Raw genomic sequence first — 19,636 nt, 5'->3', positions numbered from 1 at the left:
CTATCCTGCAATCACGTCTCTTCAGATCATATATACAAACCCAAGAAAAAGAAAGGTTTGAGGCCTTCTAAACACAGCTACTATTACTGGAATAATTACCTTTACGGGGTGGGAGAATTTTGTTATTGAGCATGTATTGTATTATTCCGTGAAATTCTTGGGTCAGATTTTGTACCTTTTGCTTTAGATTTCATTTACCCTTTTTGCATCACAGCATTCCATTATCTGAATTTATTTTACTTTTAGGAAAAGATAATGTAAATATATCTCTTCATATATTAAAGTCTAAATTTATTATAAACGGACTGGTTTTTTTATCTTTAGGCCCGAAGAGCTACTGGTATATTCAGCAAGATGAAGAGCGATCTGCATCAAACGAAGGCTCAGTTTCCATGCTCCAGGTAGTTTGATTACATATCTTTAAAGGGGAAATTTAAATTAATTAATCACTGAGATCATGAAGTATCCACGCATAGATATGAGAAAAATGTCGATTTAATCATATAAGTTGTCATTATTTTATATTTCCGTTCTCTGACTTGTTAAAATTAGGTCTAAATTCGATTTCTTGATCTTTTGCGCTTAACTAGTTATGACACACCTTATTCAGAAAGTTTTGAAGAAAACTTACCCAACCGCCCTCTATATTCTGTCACTTGGAATCATGGGAGGCAATAGAAAAGGTACTACAATTCGACACCCTCGACAAATTTCCTGGTCCTATCTATTTGTAATTTTTAAGGTACAAATCTCATAATTTCTAACACTATCCTATCCTATGGTCAAAACATTTGAAGCAGTTCTTGGACATATACCCTCCTCGAGAAGTGATCAAACATGTAGCTATATAGTATACATCTTGTTTCATTACCAGGTTGTTTCGCCGATATCCGAAATATATTTACCGCAGAAACATAATGATTGGAGCTAGCCAGAGTATGTCTTAAATCTTTATTTTGGTGCATCCATGGTTTTGAAGCATATATGATAAAGAATCTTCAGTGAAAATTGTTCTCCTGTCTTCCAAACGAAGAATTTAAAACTACTTGGTCGGATTTCGTATTCAAAGTGTTTTGCGTAGAATCATAAGTGATTTGTGTAGAATGCTAACACCGGAAAAGTACGTTAACTAGAAGACCAAGAATGGAACAATATTGCATATCGTCAAGAATCACGACGTGCAACCCTAAATAACATAACAAAATTATCAAAACTATGTAACATGCCGAATTTTTCGGTAAGCAGCTCTTCGTTTATAATACACTTCAGATAGATTTACAAGACTGGAAAAATTTGCGGGCATGTCTCAGTTTTTTGAAAAATCATATTTACTTCGAAACTAAGGGAATCACTGAAAAAGTGATTATTAGCTTTTGACTTTAAAAAAGTCAATTTTGAGTATATTTTAAAACCAGATAATGTGTTAGCTTCTGTTTAATTTAATTGAAATACACTATACACTAGTGAGATAGCGGTTATGCTTCTACAAAAAGATTTGGTAAAAAGTTAGTATATAATCACTTATCAAACTCTATATATTCACTTTATATTTTCAGCTTTTCACTTTTGTTTTCAAATACTACAAACTTCTGTTTTTTCTCAATTTCTTTGTAATCTATAAATTTAGTCAATTTTTTAAAAGCAGAAGTTGTTGCAAACACTCCCTAAATATGTTCATAAATTAAAAGTTTTTGTGAAGATCGTCATGATTTTCATATTGTATATCTGAAAAAGAAAACCAAGATTTTTGTTTTGTTGAACTTCTTGAACATGTATAAATATATAGAAGTAAACCAGTGGTTTACAATATTAATGTTATAATTATCTTCCTTTAATTCCAAAAATGATAGTGGGATTAAATAAATAAAAATGTGCATTATGTTACATTAACTTTTAAACTGTCAACATGACTTTATCAATCAATATATAACTAAATTAACTTTTTGAAATGAACATCTTATCATGGAAAAAATGAATATCTTTAAGCATGTGGATTCTGATGTTGTACTCTAGATTGACCAATCTTATCAGAATGCAAGCGTCAGTGTTTTTCATAGTTAACTTTGAAATATTCACACTTTGGTCAAAGAGTTGTCCAAAATAACGAAATTGATTTTATATATTCTTGACATGATTTTCAGCGAACTTATGATTTTTAATTAGTTGTAACATAGATAATTTTGATGTTTTTAAGTCATTGTCTGCTTTTATTTCTTAAAATAACGACAAAAATTGTCATTTATTCAATCTCAAAAAATGGCATCTCACCTGTACAAAATTGAGAATTGCAGTGACGAAGACAGCTGAAAGTGTTTCAGTTTGGGCATTGATTATCATGTTCTAGCCATATTCACGTATGGGGTAGACACCATTAATGATATTTGAAGTAAGAAGAGATTAGTGACCAATAAAAGACAGCAGATTATATATATAAATATATATATATATATATTAATCCAGACAAAATATTTTACAATTTTAATTATCGTAAAGATTCAAGATTAATCATTGAAGTTCATGTCGTAAATCTTACATTCATTTGTAGCACGGGCGAACTACACAATTCTGATCTTAATCAGCACAGATGCCAGAAGATTCTTATATGTTTGAAGATCTGTATATAAACAAATTGACGTTAGAAATCACTTGTGATCTGATATATATATACACATTATCTTTACCGAACAGAATTAACTGTTTAGAAAATAGATTTACCTATTGATGAACTTGTGCTGCTGATCCAAAATGTCACAAAAGTTGGATTGTGAGGTTAAACTGCTAACATCCCAATTCTCATTGATATTAGGAGATGGGAGACTGCAATGAAACCCGAAAAACGAAGGATGGTGCCTCAGCATCCTTTTAACGACATTTGATTCTTGAATTATGTGTTCAGTTGCTGCTACTGTGGCAGCAGTAGCTTCATTGGTTATGGGACAATGAAGAATAGGTTGGCTATTAGATGCCGATGGTCTGCAAACTTCAAACAAATTGTTCATGTTTCTTGATTCATTTAGCTTCTTGATGCTCATTTTCTCCTTCGTTCTTTCCCTAGCCCTTGCTCTTGCCTTAGCCCTCGATTCTTTAGCTAGAGATGACGCACTCTGTGTTGGATCTTTAGCTCCTTTACATTGGTTAGCATTCATCAACACTGATTTTGTCTTTGAATCCGCAGGTAATAAACAACTCCCATATTCAAAAGCTTCACCATTTAACACTACTTCGCATTCAGAAGGAGAAGCGCTCTTAGCACTAGAACTCTTCTTTGTATGAACCAGATCTTTAATTGCTACTTTCGATTTCGTTAACAACCACTCAAGTGTTTTACTTGGCTTGTCAAAACCGAGCATCTCTTGAAGATCAAAGAACTTTCGCGCTATGCCAATGGACAACCTGACTCTGCGATCCCTCGGCCCCTGAGACGTCACGATTTTACTGTGCCGATCTTTTTTCACCGTTTGCTTTATTGAAAATGTGTTGGCCAAGGCAGAAGGATCTTCATTACTCCCACCAACATCTTGATTATACAAGGTTGAAGTCTCAATAAACGGCTCATTTGTGGCTAAATAATGGCCGGGAAGCATGTCTTGCTGCTGGTGGTGGTCATGAAGTAGAATTTCATCTCCTTTAACGATGTCTACGGCAGAAGTAGACCCACGAGATTGAAGAGACTGTGAAACCTGAGGAGGATGAAGGTATGAGCTCTTGCCAAACATTGTTCTCCTGTGGGGGGTGGGGAGTCAAAGATTCAAATGGTAAACCCTAGTCAATTTTCTGACACGAAGCTGTATCTTAATCAAAAAACTGTAGAAAAAAACCCTTGTAGTCCTCGAAACATAAGCAAATGCTTTTTACTGTCGACCTTCGATCTGAATAGAAAGGGTTCTTGGAGAGAACCACCCCTTTTAACATGATGTTACGTATTGATCTAAGATTAGAAATTTTTGTCTTGGCTTTAATTATTTGCAATCTGGAAAACGACTTTGCCTGAGAAAGAACCGAGTCCGAGGCTAGCGAGTAGGTAAAAAAAATGGTGGATGAAGAAATGATGAAACGGGAGAGTGTAGGTTCTCTGGGTGTAAAAGTGCTAGACCCTTTTTCTTTAAACTTCCAACAAGAATACTCGGATGCGCCAGATAAGGTATTAATTGTGATAAAAAAAAAACATTTTTTTTAACTTTTCTTCTTCAACTTTAGAAGTACAAATTTATTAGTCGATTTCAAATGTAATCTACAGTTCTGCAACTACAGATCCTCCACTTCAGCAACAAATCTCAAACCCATGATTTGTTCATTATTTAGTTAAAACGCAAGAATAGCAAAATTTAAGATTGACATAAAGTTGCTTCAACCATCATAAAACCTAACATTTTAGACATACAAACAGATAGATATAGTATACAAACACTATTGACGAACTGGGCCTTGGAAACTTTAGTCATGTTACAGTTTTGGTGTGTGACTTAGATCCAAGCCTTAGGTTTTCAAAGGGCCGTGAGCTTTTTGTAGGTGTGACCTTTGCATGAATGTGTAAAAAAAGCTGAGATTAGAGCAGATTTAAGACACTAAATACGTACGTACCTTTGCCTACAACACTACGCAATGGACAAATTTAACTTCAATTCTTGCTGTATAAGGGGGGGGCCCATTAGCATCGTGTCATGTCCACCATCCACCTCTCCATTTCTGGTATGCCAGTGAACTCACGATTTTCTTCTGTTCGTTTTATAGCTTTTTTTCCCTTCTCTGTAATGGTTAAAAAATATTGTGCAAAATTCTTTTGTTTTGTTTTCAGTTTGAAAAAGCACAATAAATTTTTCTTCAGAGGCCTTTTCCTCTTGTGATTCTTGGGCTTTTTTCCCTGTCATTTTACGGTGTGAATCGAGGTCGAGGAATGACTGGGGTTTTTAAAGAACTTGTGCAAACCCTAATTCTTGAATTGTCGTCTTCTTGCTGCATTTTTTTCCTTTCTGATTTGTTTTATCTGTAAATTTTCAATGGGTTTGTCTACGTTTCTGGGTTCTTGTTGAACTGTTGGTTGAAGCGGATTAGGATCCAAAGAAGACATGAACGGAAGCTTCAGCTTGGTAGAAAAGTTGGTTTTTGCATTCGGGGAAGAGGGCATGCTGATTGGTAATGGTAAGCTTATATATATTGAATCTTGATTTATTGAAATAAAACTTTGAATATTATGAATAAATTATGAACTCTAATTAGAGTATTTGTCTTTTTAATTTTGAAAAATTTTACTTGGTAGCTTAGCTCTGTTCTTATTATTATTAAAACTATAATAATTATTATTTGAAAATGTTACTGAGGATATTTCTTGAATTTTATTTGTGTTTTATGTGTTAGTTTAATTTCTTAAAATTATTGGCTTAAAAAATGTAAACAAATTTTAGACTTTTTTCAAAGAGCGAGGATTTACTTGGTGGCTTGTGCTGATTAGTTTAAGAAAATTATTTTTCCTGAATTTTTTTACATCTAATAATATTTATCCTCTTAGTTTTTCCTGTAATTTCATGCCACTAGAGGCACTTTAAATTAATTATCTTTTTATTATTATTTCCCAAATATATTATTTAAAGACACCACAATTATTTGAATATTTTTGGATTTCATGAATTTGAAAAATAGATTTGATGATTGAGAATGTAGATTTTATATATTTGATTAAAGGAAAATATCCTCACAGTTAAACTTGGATAAAACTGAAATGATTTTATGTCTTTTATAATAATAAAAAAATTTAACATTATTTTTTTTGAAAAATAGTCAAATTCATCTTACAATTTGGTTTATATTTGGATTTGTTACTCAAAGTTGGAAAGTAAACTTTTTAAAATTTATTTTTAGTCTTATTTTGCTTGAGTCACGACCTACACTAGATATTAACATTGTGACGTCATATATTGTTGAGTTTGGCGATGTCATGTCAGATTTCTAGCGAAATAAGACCAAAAGAAACAAAGTTACTACACCGATATTTATTTTTGACAAGTTATAAGACGAAAATTCAAAACATGACAATTTAAACGTTATCTTCACTTGCATATTATGTAGAATTATAAAAATGGATTATTCAATCCGTAAAGCTAGAAACATATCATAATACATAAACCGGGTTAAGCGAGTTCAAAGTAAATCGATACATAGTGTTTTTGGTCTTTTTCATGTGATGTCCCTTTATGTCACTTTTTTTTTTTTTCAAAAATTTTGGTGGAGCAGGTCTCTTGTGAGATGGATTCACGAATCTTTATTTGTGAGATGAGTCAACCCTAATGATATTCACAATAAAAAATAATATTCTTAGCATAAAAAGTAATATTTTCATGAATGACCCAAATAAGAGATCTGTCTCACAAAATACGACCCGTGAGATCGTCTCATAGAAGTTTTTGTCTTTTTGATGAAGTGTGAAACTATTATTCTGGGATGAGAATTAATCTTAATTGGTGCACACTCATTCATTGCGTGCATATACAGTCTACTAAATAAATGTATCTGATATTTATAATTATTAACTAATAAAAAGTACTTTGGTGTAATTTGATAATATCAAGAGAGGGTTGCGTTTTAATATATAATATAGATTAATAAGTACTATTCAATAGTAGTATCTTAATTATATTTATATTTCATTAAAAGCCAACGGGAAAAGATTAATTATTGATTAATTTAAAACTTAAAAATAAGAATTCTTTGAATAGCTAAAGAATTGATTTTTTTAGAAAGCATACACAAATTCCATTAGAAGATAACGGTGTAAAAAAAAAAATATACGGAATGCATACTCTGCCCCACTTTTTTTTTTTTTAAAAAAATCCCTTTACAAATTTTTCATATAAAAATTAAAAAAATAATTAAAATATATATCTAAACTTGTTTTTTATTATTTCCTAATCCCACTTTTTTCTTAATATTCATACATTTCCAAATCCCAATTCTTATATGATTTTTGAGTAAGCCTCTTGTGAGACGGTCTCACGAATCTTTATCTGTTAGACATCTCAACACTACCGATATTCATAATAAAAAATAATATTTTTAGCATAAAAAGTAATATTTTTTTTGGATGACTCAATTAAGAGATCCCTCTAACGAAATATGACCCGTGAGACCGTCTCACACAAGTTTTTATCATGATTTTTTGCCTCTCATAATCGATCAGCTAGTTCAATGTAGTGTTTTTATTTGGATTTTTAAATCTCAAAGTAGTTGGACGTACGACTCTTATCATTATTCTTTATGATTAATAATGTTTACCTCGCTTGAGGTTTATCATAATTGAAAAGAAATCCAAAGAAATTTGAAAATAATAACTACCCATTAACATTTTTACTTACCTTACATATTTCCACCTCCATTAAAAAAATTTAATAAAAAAATATTATCATTCAAAAATTTCTACTACATTTCAAATTTACCCTTTTATTAATATTACTTATTACAACTTGACCAAAATGCCTTTGGTTGTAATTTTTAATGCTTTCATATTTTTTAAGAGTTTTCTTAATTATTTGGATTAAATATAAATTTTTAATATTCGAAAAAAATTATTGTATTTCAATTAAAGTATATAATCGAATTAAAATAATGAAAAAACCATCATGATTTCATATATTAAATTAATCATATAATTTTTTAATGATTTTTTCAGGATATAATTGAAATTTCCCATTTTTGTTCTATTTCATATGAATAGGTTTCTTGTGAGACGGTCTCACGAATTTTTATCTGTGAGACGGGTCAAACCTACCGATATTCACAATAAAAAGTAATATTCTTAGCATAAAAAGTAATACTTTTTTGATAGATGACCCAAATAAGAGATATGTCTCACAAAATACGACCAGTGAGATCGTCTCATACAAGTTTTTGCCTTTTCATATGCATGCCCCAACAAACTTGGAGGTCGGTAGCCATAAAAATAAATCTATATTTCTTAATTTGACGAGCAATTATCTTTAAAAAAATCCGCCACACCTCAGAAGTCCCTGCTTCGTTGTGCTTTGATACTAGTGGTTTTAAATTTATATACATCCTGGGAAAAATGGACGTCCATACAAGCCTCAAATTTATATTTCTTGGTTGTCCTCGACTTTTACAGTTTCAAATAATTTTGACTTGGAACATGTAAGCAGTCATCGCTGCCTGAAGCGTACTTCATTCCTATTGCCCATTCCATTCTATTTATCGACTCTACCATGTGGAGAACAACATCAACACAAGTCTTTCGATTTCAAAATCAAAAAATTCAATGTTTTTTTTACACAATATAGAAGGTGATAGTATTTTAAAATTCATTTCCACACAAAAATTTATAATAAAAAAAAAACATAAACATTCGTTTCCATGTAAAATTAAAGAAAAATTACTATTGATCACCTCTGCACCCCACATGCATGGCAGTGTAGTTCATGTCTTATTTTTGTTGGGTGGTCACTAGGAAGCAACGAGACATGGAAAATACACTTGCCCAATAAGTCATTTGTAACACTATATTTAATAGGTAATAGCCAGATCAATGGCTATCACTTCCAAGTTTAAACTTTCGAAGAAGACAGAGAATCTGATATAATTTATTGGGGGGGCTAGTCATGTATACATGAGGAGGGGGTCATTTAATTGGAACCCAATTAACTATGAATCAGATTAAATTTAATAGTATCGAGCGATTGCATTTTTATCAAAAGTTATAGTTAGTAGTATCAATGTACCACAATTTTATTTTTTTTTTAAAATCATACAACAATCCAAGAGCCACCTTCGACCACCATGTCGGCGATTACACTTCTTCGCGACTTTTAATTTAAAACCATACTAGGGTTTTTGTTCTCTCATTTTTTAAAAGAGATTTAGCATAACATAAATGTTATATTGTTGGATATGCAATTCACTCTTCGTTCTTTCTAAGTTTTGAATTGATCGTGCACAACTATATCAAAAACTACGGTTACTGTGTTAAATATACATAATTCAAATATTTAAATTTGTATAATACTTCCATCGTAAAATTTCGAATTTTGAAATCATTTAGACCTAAAAATTGATGATATATATGTAACTAGACGCTATAAAAGATGTTATAGATATATACAGTTGGTATATGGCATAAGGATGGATACAATTCTCACCTTTTGAGCTATTATTTGGGGTAGAGTTGGGTCATAGCCTCAATCTTAATATTGGGCTCTGCTATGTGTCACCCGCTAATGTCTTGTAAAATTTACGCTTCAATTGTTTATTCATGGACGTGAGAAGTGTGTTAAATTTCTCACATCGACTGAATTAAATTATTGAAAGTTGTTTATATGAACTTGAACGATTTTCTTATTTGAGCTAGCTTTTAAGTTGGAGTTAGACTCAAATACTAATCTTAACGCAAACCAAACTCATTTGATATGATACAACAATCTGGATGATTAAAATTTTGATCGTGTGTGTGGAAATTTTTTAAAATTTCTACAAAAACAGTGCAAAAATTTCATAGCTAGTTAAATTTAAGTCATTTTTAGACAAGTTCACGAGGCCCAACTCATTGTAGATCATTCCTGTTCATTCTTTTTCTAGTTTTTTTACCCAAATTAAATCCCATTTTTTAAAGTCTTGATTAGATTGTCTGGTTTTAACAGACTTTATTAGACAAATTAAAAAGACTTTGACTTATACTGAGGCTTAGGGCTAAGCAAAATTTGGTTAATTCAAAGAGTCCATTCGATTAAATTAAAATGTTAATTTTATTTTAAAATGTTGGTTACTTCAGTTGATTTAATTCGATTCGATTCAATTCAAGTTAGCGAGAGTAGTGAATTAGGTGCAACATGTTTATTTTTTTTAAATTTTTATTCGACAGCGTTAAATTCAATTTATTTTCCTCCATGCAAACCGATAATCAAATTTTCTAAAATTTCGATTTATATGGTTATGGATTGAAAAATGTTATTTTTAACTCAGATCGGAATGTTAATTCAATTTTGATGAAAATTCGATTTGATTTGATTCGCCAGCGGGAAAAAAAATCGGTTTATGTGGTTTTATAAAACTTGGCTGGATCGATCGGGTAACCGAACCGATTGGTATATGCTTGTTTATTATGCTATTCTTTTCTGAAGAGATAAATCCTTATGGAGTTAGTCGAGGGGCCAATAAGAAAAAGTGAGCATGCAATGCATTCATTTTACATGTAAATTATTTACGTTATTAAATTCAGAAACATTCCATGTAATTAATATTTAATTTTAAATGATATCTTAATGCTGGAAAAAAATTTGAGACTTTTTTTAATATTGATTATTAAAATATATATGGGCAAATTATATTGAGTATGTCTTTTGTGAGACGATCTCACGAATCTTTATCTATGAGACGTGTCAATCCTACCGATATTCACAATAAAAAGTAATACTCTTAGCATAAAAAGTAATACTTTTTCATGGATGACCCAAATAAGATATATGTCTCACAAAATACGACATGTGAGACCGTCTCACACAAGTTTTTTCCAATTATATTTATCATCTCTATGAAATATTTAGAAAACATAAAACACCTTATATAAAATTTAAAGTCTTTTGAAACCCCGTATTTTATAAAATCAGGTGCATTATTTACAACATTTGCAAGAGGTTTTACGCCTGATTTTTCAATAACATAATTTTAAAATATAATTATTTTTGGAGTCGTCGTGTAATTTTTTATGAACCAAAAATACCCTTATAAAATTACAAAAATACATATTAATTTATTTTAAAAATATCGTAAAAAATTATTTGAGTATATTTGAAATTTATCTAGAACTAATATATATCTTAATAAAAGTATTTATTTATATTTATCTAAATTTTTGAATTTTTAAATTATCATACCACCACAATAAAAAAATATTATAATTTTTTTAAATGTTGCTATTTTTAATATAATCTCCAGCGTCCTTTTGCAGCTGACACGTGATGGTTGTATAAATACTAACATTTTTTTATTACATAATGTTTGTGTGAATGGTCAAGAGATTTAAATATGTATGAATGCAGCGCTTCCAAAGGAGGCTTGTGTATAAAAGTTATTTTTATTATATAAAAGATATTATAGATTATTATTGATATTGTTAGTTATTCAAGTTCTGTAAATCTACTCTATAAATAGAGGTCTCTAATGATGAATAAAGCACACAAAAAAATCATTCTCTCTTCTCTATATTCTCTACTATTCATAACACGTTATCAGCACGAGTGCTCTTCAAGGTAAAATTTATAAATAATTTATTCTTATTCTTGTATGAATGCTCTTGAAGAAGAACAATATTTAGATTTAATATTGATGCTCCCGAAGCAGCACAAATTATAGATTTATATTGATGCTCCTGAAGAAACACAACTTTTAATTTTATGTTGATGCTCCTGAAGTAGCACAACACAACTTTATGTTGAAGATATTGATAGATCTATGAATAAAATATAGATGAATAAGATTTATCAATATTCCCGAAGAATCTTGATCTAAAATCATAAAGATCTATCAATATCTATGAATAATATTGATATAAAATATAATGTTATCATATTCCTGAAGAATTTAGATAACTATCATATGTTTCGACAATATTCTTGAAGAATATTGATTATAAATGTACTGTTGTTTTGATTTAAGTTTTTTTTTTTCATATCTTGGATTGCTTATTTAAGATTTATATTATTTGGATTTTGATGATTTAAATTGTCGCTAAAATATTGTGTGAATACTAGTATTTACTAGTTTTATGATAATTTTTGAGTCAATCACAACACTATTTTTGATATCAATTGGACAAAAAAATAATAATAATAATAATTCTTCACAACCGCAGCAGTGATGTGAGATATTCTAGGTGTGGGAGTAATTTTTTTTAAGACATAAATTTTATTATAATTTCTTTAAGTCCAAAGTATTGGATTTTTTCCTTTTCAAGAAATATATGGCTTGTTTACGAAGTTGGACATGATTCTGTGATATTTGTTTTACGTATTTAGAATAATTGTGCATAAAAGAGTTTTATTTTTTTCTTTAGTTTATAATGCTACAATTTGTACTTAGTGCAATTTGTAATAGATACATAAATTATTAATTGAGCACATCTCAATGTACACCTGCATCGATGTTAGTTTAACAAATAGAATAACAAAATTTCAAAATTGCATAGTAAAAGTAGTAGCATGCATAATTTGTTATAACATTTATTTTCAATAATAGTAATGCAATTTTACTCTATTTATGTCATGATTCTAATTATATAATTTTTTTTTAAAGTTGCAATGGCGAACATCACCAAACTTGAATTTGAAGCACTTGACTTGACTGGAAAAAATTATTTATCATGGATTTTGGATGCCGAGGTCTACCTTATCTCTACGAATTTAGGAGATACAATAAAAGAAGGAAATGAAATGTCCCAGCAGGACCGTGCAAAGACACTTATTTTTCTCCGTCACCACCTCAATGATGGGTTGAAAGTCGAATATCTCACTGTGAAAGAACCACGAGAGCTTTGGAAAAATCTAAAAGAAAGATTTGACCATCAACGAACTGTAATTCTCCCAAGAGCCCGATATGAATGGATGTACCTACGATTACAAGATTTTAAGTCCGTAAGTGACTATAACTCTGCATTATTCAAGACTAGTTCCACACTGATACTTTGTGGAGAGAAAGTCACTGATCAAGACATGTTAGAAAAAACATTCTCCACTTTTCATGCATCAAACGTGCTCCTGAAGCAGCAATATCGTGAACGTGGATTTCAAATGTACTCTGAACTCATCTCATGCTTACTAGTTGCTGAACAAAACAATGAGCTGCTCATGAAAAATCACCAAATGCGCCCAACTGGATCCACACCATTTTCTGAAGCAAATGGAACTACATTTCTTGAAGAATATGAAATTGCATTTCGTGAAGCGAATGCTAATTCCACTCAAAATCATAACAATGGACGTGGGCGTGGGCGTGGGCGTGGGCGTGGGCGTGGCCAAAGAAGATACTATCAGCAACAAAATGGAAAGAAACATAAAACAAGCCACCAGCAGTGGAATTCCAATAATGAAGAAGCAAAGGAGAAGAGTTCCAAAGTATATGAAGAAAAATGTTATAGATGTGGAATGGAAGGGCATTGGTCTCGTACCTGTCGTACGGCAAAACATATTGTGGATCTATACCAAAAATCAATCAAGGAAAATGGAAAAATGGAGATAAATTTTGTGGACAATGATGATCCAATTGATATAACTCACTTGGACGTCTCTGATTTCTTTGCTAATCCAGATGGAAATATAGATAATTTGATTGGTGGTGGTGTGTTAGAAAATAATAAGTAATTACTTTCATTGCTCTTGTTCCTACTTTGAATTTCTATTGCTTATTAGGTTATCGTGGTCTCGTTTTTATTTTGATGTTCAGTTCATGTTTAGGATTTGTCATGGAGGTTTATTTTGTTATTCAATAAATGTTTTCATTATTCAATAAAATATTTTCTTTGAAAGCTTTACACATTATTTATTGAATTTAGCTTATTGAATTATATTTTTATTTTAGATTAACGATGAAATGTCAGGATGAATGCTTAGTGGATAGTGGTACAACACATACCATTCTTCAAAATAAAAGGTATTTTTTGGAGTTAACATTAGCTGAGAATAATGTTACAACAATATCGGGTGCATCAAAAATTATTGAAGGTTATGGAAAGGCAAAAATCATTTTACCAAATAATACAAGCCTATATATTGAAAATGCCCTATATGCGAGCAAATCCAGTAGAAATTTGCTTAACTTTAAAGACATCCGCCGAAATGGATACCATATTGAAACATTAAATGAAAATAATTTCGAATACCTTTGCATAACATCTATTATATCTGGCCAGAAGCAGATAAAAGAAAAATTATGTGCACTTCCTTCTGGAATGTATTTTACAACAATAAAAACAGTCGAAGCAAACATTGTCACAAACCAGAAGTTTGTTGACCAACAGAGCTTCAAATTATGGCATGATCGACTTGGTCACCCTGGGACAACAATGATGCGCAGAATAATAATTAACTCACATGGACACCCTCTAAAGAACCAGAAGATTCTTTTACACAATGATTATCCATGTGTAGCTTGTTCACAAGGCAAACTAATTATAAGACCTTCCCCTACAAAGATTGATGTTGAAATCCCAACCTTCTTGGAGAGAATTCATGGGGATATTTGTGGACCTATACACCCACCATGTGGACCATTTCGATACTTCATGGTATTGATTGATGCGTCTACTAGATGGTCACATGTTAGTTTGCTTTCAACTCGAAATATAGCTTTTGCTAGATTACTTGCGCAAATTATTAAATTACGAGCTCAATTCCCAGATCACTCAATCAAGACAATTCGTCTTGATAATGTTGCTGAATTTAAATCGCAGACATTTAATGACTATTGTATGTCAATAGGGATTTCAGTTGAGCATTCGGCTGCCCATGTCCATACACAAAATGGCTTACTAGAGTCATTTATTAAGCGTTTGCAATTAATTGCTAGACCATTATTGATGAGAACCAAACTTCCATCATCTGTGTGGGGACATGCCATATTACATGCTGCATCATTGATTCGTATAAGGCCAACTAATTATCACCAATACTCACCCTTACAACTTGCTTATGGTCGAGAGCCTGATGTTTCTCACCTTCGATTATTTGGTTGTGCAGTACAAGTCCCTCTCCCACCTACACAGCGAACCAAAATGGGCCCACAACGTAGACTTGGGGTTTATGTGGGATATGATTCACCATCTATTATTAGATTTTTGGAACCTTTAACAGGAGATTTGTTTACTGCGAGATTTGCAGATTGCCACTTCGATGAATTGGAATTTTCAAATCTAGGAGAAATAAAGTTGTGTCCCGAAGAACAACAAAAGATTTGTTGGAATGAGAAAACACTATCTCATTATGATCCTCGAAATAATCAATGTGAGCAAGAAGTTGAAAGAATCATTCACTTGCAAAGAATTGCAAATCAATTGCCCGATGCTTTTGTTAATACAAAGAATGTGACAAAGTCACATATACATGCAGAAAATACCCCTGTAAAAATTGATGTCCCCGTAGGACCTAGCTATTATTCAACCTGCAAATGAATCTAAAATACGCCAGAAGCGTGGTCGACCAATTGGTTCAAAGGATATTGTACCTCGAAAAAGAAAGGTACAAGAGAAAGAAAATTCAAAAGCTCCCGAAGAAGAAATCTTGGATGATATAGTAAGAGAGATCAATGAACCAAACTTGGATAATATTATTCCTGAATAATCAAATTCTCATGAAAATAATGAGATTTCAATAAATTATATATCATCTCGAAAATTGTGGGATCGAAATAACACAATTGTTGACAATGTCTTTGTCCTAAATGTCGCCCTTGACATCATACATAATGAAGACCCAGAACCACAATCCGTTAAGGATTGTCAACAAAGAGATGATTGGCCAAAGTGGAAGAAGGCCATACAAACTGAATTAGACTCACTAGAAAAACATAAAGTGTTTGGACCTGTAGTATGAACACCTGAAAATGTAATCCCAGTAGGATACAGATGGGTTTTTGTACGAAAGAGGAATGAAAATGGTGAAATTGTAAGATACAAGGCCCGACTCGTAGCCCAAGGTTTCTCGCAGAGACCTGGAATTGACTATGAGGAAACATATTCACCTGTGATGGATGCCACTACTTTTCGATTCCTAATCAGTTTAGCAGTATCAGAAACTCTTGATATGCGACTTATGGATGTTGTAACTGCTTATCTTTATGGTTCACTTGATAGTGATATATATATGAAAGTGCCTGAAGGATTCAAACTATCGAAAGAAAATGGTGAAGCGCCCAAGGCTATGTTATCAATAAAACTGCATAAATCCTTATATGGATTAAAGTAATCTGGTCGCATGTGGTATAATCGTCTTAGTGAATATTTGTTAAAAGAAGGATACACAAATAATGCTATTTGTCAATGCGCTTTTATAAAAAGAACAGATGAAGGTTTTGCAATTGTGACAGTATATGTTGATGATCTAAATCTTATTGGCACTCCAAAAGAACTTACTAAAACTGCTAATTACTTGAAAAATGAGTTTGAGATGAAAGATTTAGGAAAGACAAAATTTTGCATCGGATTGCAGATTGAACATTTGCAAGAGGGAATATTTGTTCATCAATCATCATATACAGAAAAAATATTAAAGCGCTTTTACATGGACAAGGCACACCCATTAGCATCACCAATGTTTGTTCGATCACTTGATGCTAACAAAGATCCTTTTCGACCACCTGAAAATGGAGAAAAAATCGTTGGTCCAGAAGTACAATATCTAAGTGTCATTGGTGCACTGTCATATCTCGCAAATTGTACTCGCCCAGATATATCATTTTCTGTTAATATTTTAGCGAGATATAACTCATGTCCAACCCGAAGACATTGGAATGGTGTAAAACACATATTTCGTTACCTTCGGGGTACAATTGATATGGGATTATTTTATTCGACAAAATCAAAGTCTCCTTTAGTCGGATATGCAGATGCAGGATATCTTTCTGATCCACATAAAGCTAAATCCCAGACAGGTTATGTGTTTACACGAGGAGACACTGCTATATCATGGAAGTCGGTGAAGCAATCCTTAACAGCGACGTCTTCAAATCACTCTGAGATCATTGCAATGCATGAAGCAAGTCGGGAGTGTGTGTGGTTGAGATCTATGACACAACATATACAAGAATCATGTGGACTCCCAACAGCCAAAGATGACCCAACAGTAATATTCGAAGATAATACTGCTTGCATTGCGCAGTTAAAAGGAGGCTACATCAAAGGTGATAGAACAAAGCATATTTCACCAAAGTTTTTCTATACACATGAGCTTCAAGAAAATGGTGATATTGACGTCCATCAAATTCGCTCAAGCGACAATGTAGCTGACTTATTTACAAAGGCATTATCCACTTCAACATTCAAGAAATTGGTGCACAAGATAGGGATGCATCAGTTGAAGGATCACAGATGATTGAGATCAGGGGGAGTATCTATTGTTGTACTCTTTTTCCTTCGTTCAGATTTTTCAATTGGGTTTTTACTGACAAGGTTTTAACGAGGTAGCATTTGAACTCCCACATCTCTTAGAAGTGATTTAATGAGTCGATAATCATCTAAGGGGGAGTACTATAGAAAAGATATTATAGATGATTATTGATATTGTTACCTATTCAAGTTCTGTAAATCTACTCTATAAATAGAGGTCTCCAATGATGAATAAAGCACACAAAAAAATCATTCTCTCTTCTCTATATTCTCTACTATTCACAACAATTTTAACATTTTAGAGTGAGTTAGCTTTTTTATGTGCCACCAAAAATATAATTTATTTATGTTAAGATCAGTGGATCGAATTCGATTCTAAACTGAGCATTGCGGTAGTATTTAACAAATTAAATTAAATTACAAAAATAGAATTTAAGACAAGACTAAAATCTCAATTCTTCTTCACCAATTCCAAAACATATTTTGTTCATCATCTTCGATTTGCTCTTCGTTTTTATCTAAGAGTATGTCTCTTGTGAGACGGTCTCACGAATCTTTATATGTGAGACGGGTCAATCCTACAGATATTCACAATAAAAAGTAATATTCTTAGCATAAAAAGTAATAATTTTCATAGATGACCCAAATAAAAGATCCGTCTCACAAAATACGACCCGTAAGACCGTCTCACACAAGTTTTTGCCTTTATCTAGAGAGGGAAGGTAAAGAGTGAGTGTTTGGGAAAAATATTCAACAGATGATCGATGTACAATAAATAAAAGTACATACTTTTTGAAAATCAAGAATATCATAAAAAATCACAAATAAAAAGCAATGATATTTCTTATTGTCGACGGTGTAATGATCAATCCCTAGTTCTTAATATTCTAAGGGGTGAGACAACAATTTTATACCAACTGCGTAGGGGCCACATGATATTTCAAGAATTCTTCTCCATGTCAAACTTGAATAATAACAATGCTTGAAATTATTTCTTATACAAAAACTAAACAAAAGAAGCATGAATGATAGGATCTTTCAAAACATAAACATATATTTTAAAACATGATAGGATCGGTTTGGGGGAGTCATTGATGAGTAGTTCGGTTCTTGAAATATTGAACACTGATGAATTAAATCGAGTTTGGTTTTCAAACCAAGCGGAATACACTCGAAATAATTTTTAGTAGAAACTGATTAAATTTTTTATAAAGTATTAAAATATATGCAAGTTGAATGAGTAAAAATATTTTAGTTGAAACATTTTATCAAACAGTTGGTATGCAATATTTTGGTAATTTGAAGAACACATAAAATGATTCAACAATGCATCTTTAAAACAATAGAAATGATAAGTAAATGCAATAAATAAATAGAAACAAATTTGTTTATGGATGTTCGGAGACTTCCATTGCTCCTACACAAGCTCTTCTTCTCCTTGGGAATGATTCACTAGAAGACTTTGATTTATACAAGTCTTTTTACAAACCCAATCTAGAAGGACAACACCCAACTAGAATTCCTAGCACTCAAGATTCTAGGTAGCATCTCACAATCAACATATTGTTTAATGTCTCATATGCAAATACTACAAATACATTGTTTTACGTCTCAGTGTGAAGACTCATTTATCTAATCTTTGAAGTTCAACTCTCTTGTAAATGCGTGAGTGATTGTGTTTGAGAATTTATCTTTTATAGTGTTCATCTCAAATGTATTCTCACACAAGGAGTTTTGCTCTCAACTAGCAGATTTCTTCATTCTAACTTCTCACGCTTTGAATCCCTTTTAAAAGCTCTTGTTTGATCTTCAAGATGTTGTATTTATATGCCTCAACAATGATATATACAATAGATATAAGAATGACTGTTTGAAAAGTTACTGTATTGTTTCTGAAATTGCAATGATCAAATTCGTCTTGCTTCACATTTTTCCAAGCCTAAACTAGTCAACTGGTCAACTTCAACCGGTCGTTAGTTCAACTGGTCAACTACTCTACTGGTTCAGTTTCAGCTGTTGTGCTTAAATCACCTTTACAGATTTCAGTTTGTACAGAACCAGTAGTTTCATTGTCATTTATCATCATCTTAAGCTTTGATTCAGACTTTTACTTATGTAGATGATTTGTAGATCATCGTCTTATCTTTTCAACGCATACTTGAATCGCTTTACTCCAATAACCGAGCTGAGAGATATAGCCAAAATATCACAAATGATCATACCCAACTGATTGCTGTTTTCGTGCAATCAATTTGGTAATTCAGCGATCATTTAGGCCTAGATAACATCTGATTTTCTTAATTAACATCGACTTGTTCCAAATTGCATTTTTTAACAGTCAAGTTGGCGAATTGTTATTTGAATCATCCCAACAGAGAGATATCATTAAAATACCAAAGCTCGCCAGAAATTCAGTTTAGTTAACTCAGTTTCAGTTTTCCTTCTTGTGTTTACAACTTCACACGTGAATAAATATGTTAGAAGTACAATAAAAAGTTTTATTAACATCAAAATATAGATTGTGAACATGAAATATTCCAATAAAACATT

The 19,636-nt window shown here is 31.7% G+C and overlaps 1 protein-coding gene and 1 long non-coding RNA gene across 2 annotated transcripts; one reads left to right on the top strand and one right to left on the bottom strand.

The window, feature by feature from the left end:
• Window positions 1-309: 309 nt before the first annotated feature.
• On the top strand, window positions 310-3,300 carry LOC142548271 (uncharacterized). Its single transcript, XR_012820951.1, has 3 exons — window positions 310-401; window positions 591-683; window positions 3,176-3,300. It is a non-coding gene; the product is annotated as an uncharacterized LOC142548271 (long non-coding RNA).
• LOC142548270 (transcription factor CYCLOIDEA-like) lies at window positions 2,522-5,227 on the bottom strand. The gene is made up of 2 exons (XM_075656589.1): window positions 2,716-5,227; window positions 2,522-2,614 (listed from the first exon to the last, which is right to left on the bottom strand). Exons 1-2 carry the CDS (start codon window positions 3,714-3,716, stop codon window positions 2,599-2,601), a joined length of 1,017 nt encoding a protein of 338 aa, XP_075512704.1. The 5' UTR covers window positions 3,717-5,227; the 3' UTR covers window positions 2,522-2,598.
• Between the last annotated feature and the right edge of the window lie 14,409 nt (window positions 5,228-19,636).

This window comes from Primulina tabacum, chromosome 6, assembly GCF_025594145.1.
Source record: "Primulina tabacum isolate GXHZ01 chromosome 6, ASM2559414v2, whole genome shotgun sequence".
NCBI lineage: Eukaryota > Viridiplantae > Streptophyta > Magnoliopsida > Lamiales > Gesneriaceae > Primulina > Primulina tabacum.
Note: the sequence above shows the minus strand (reverse complement) of the source record. Positions and strands in the feature narration are given on the sequence as shown.

What these genes read in the sequence shown, in the direction of transcription:
- LOC142548270 (XM_075656589.1), bottom strand. Translation starts at nt 3,716, where the DNA reads ATGTTTGGCAAGAGCTCATACCTTCATCCTCCTCAGGTTTCACAGTCT.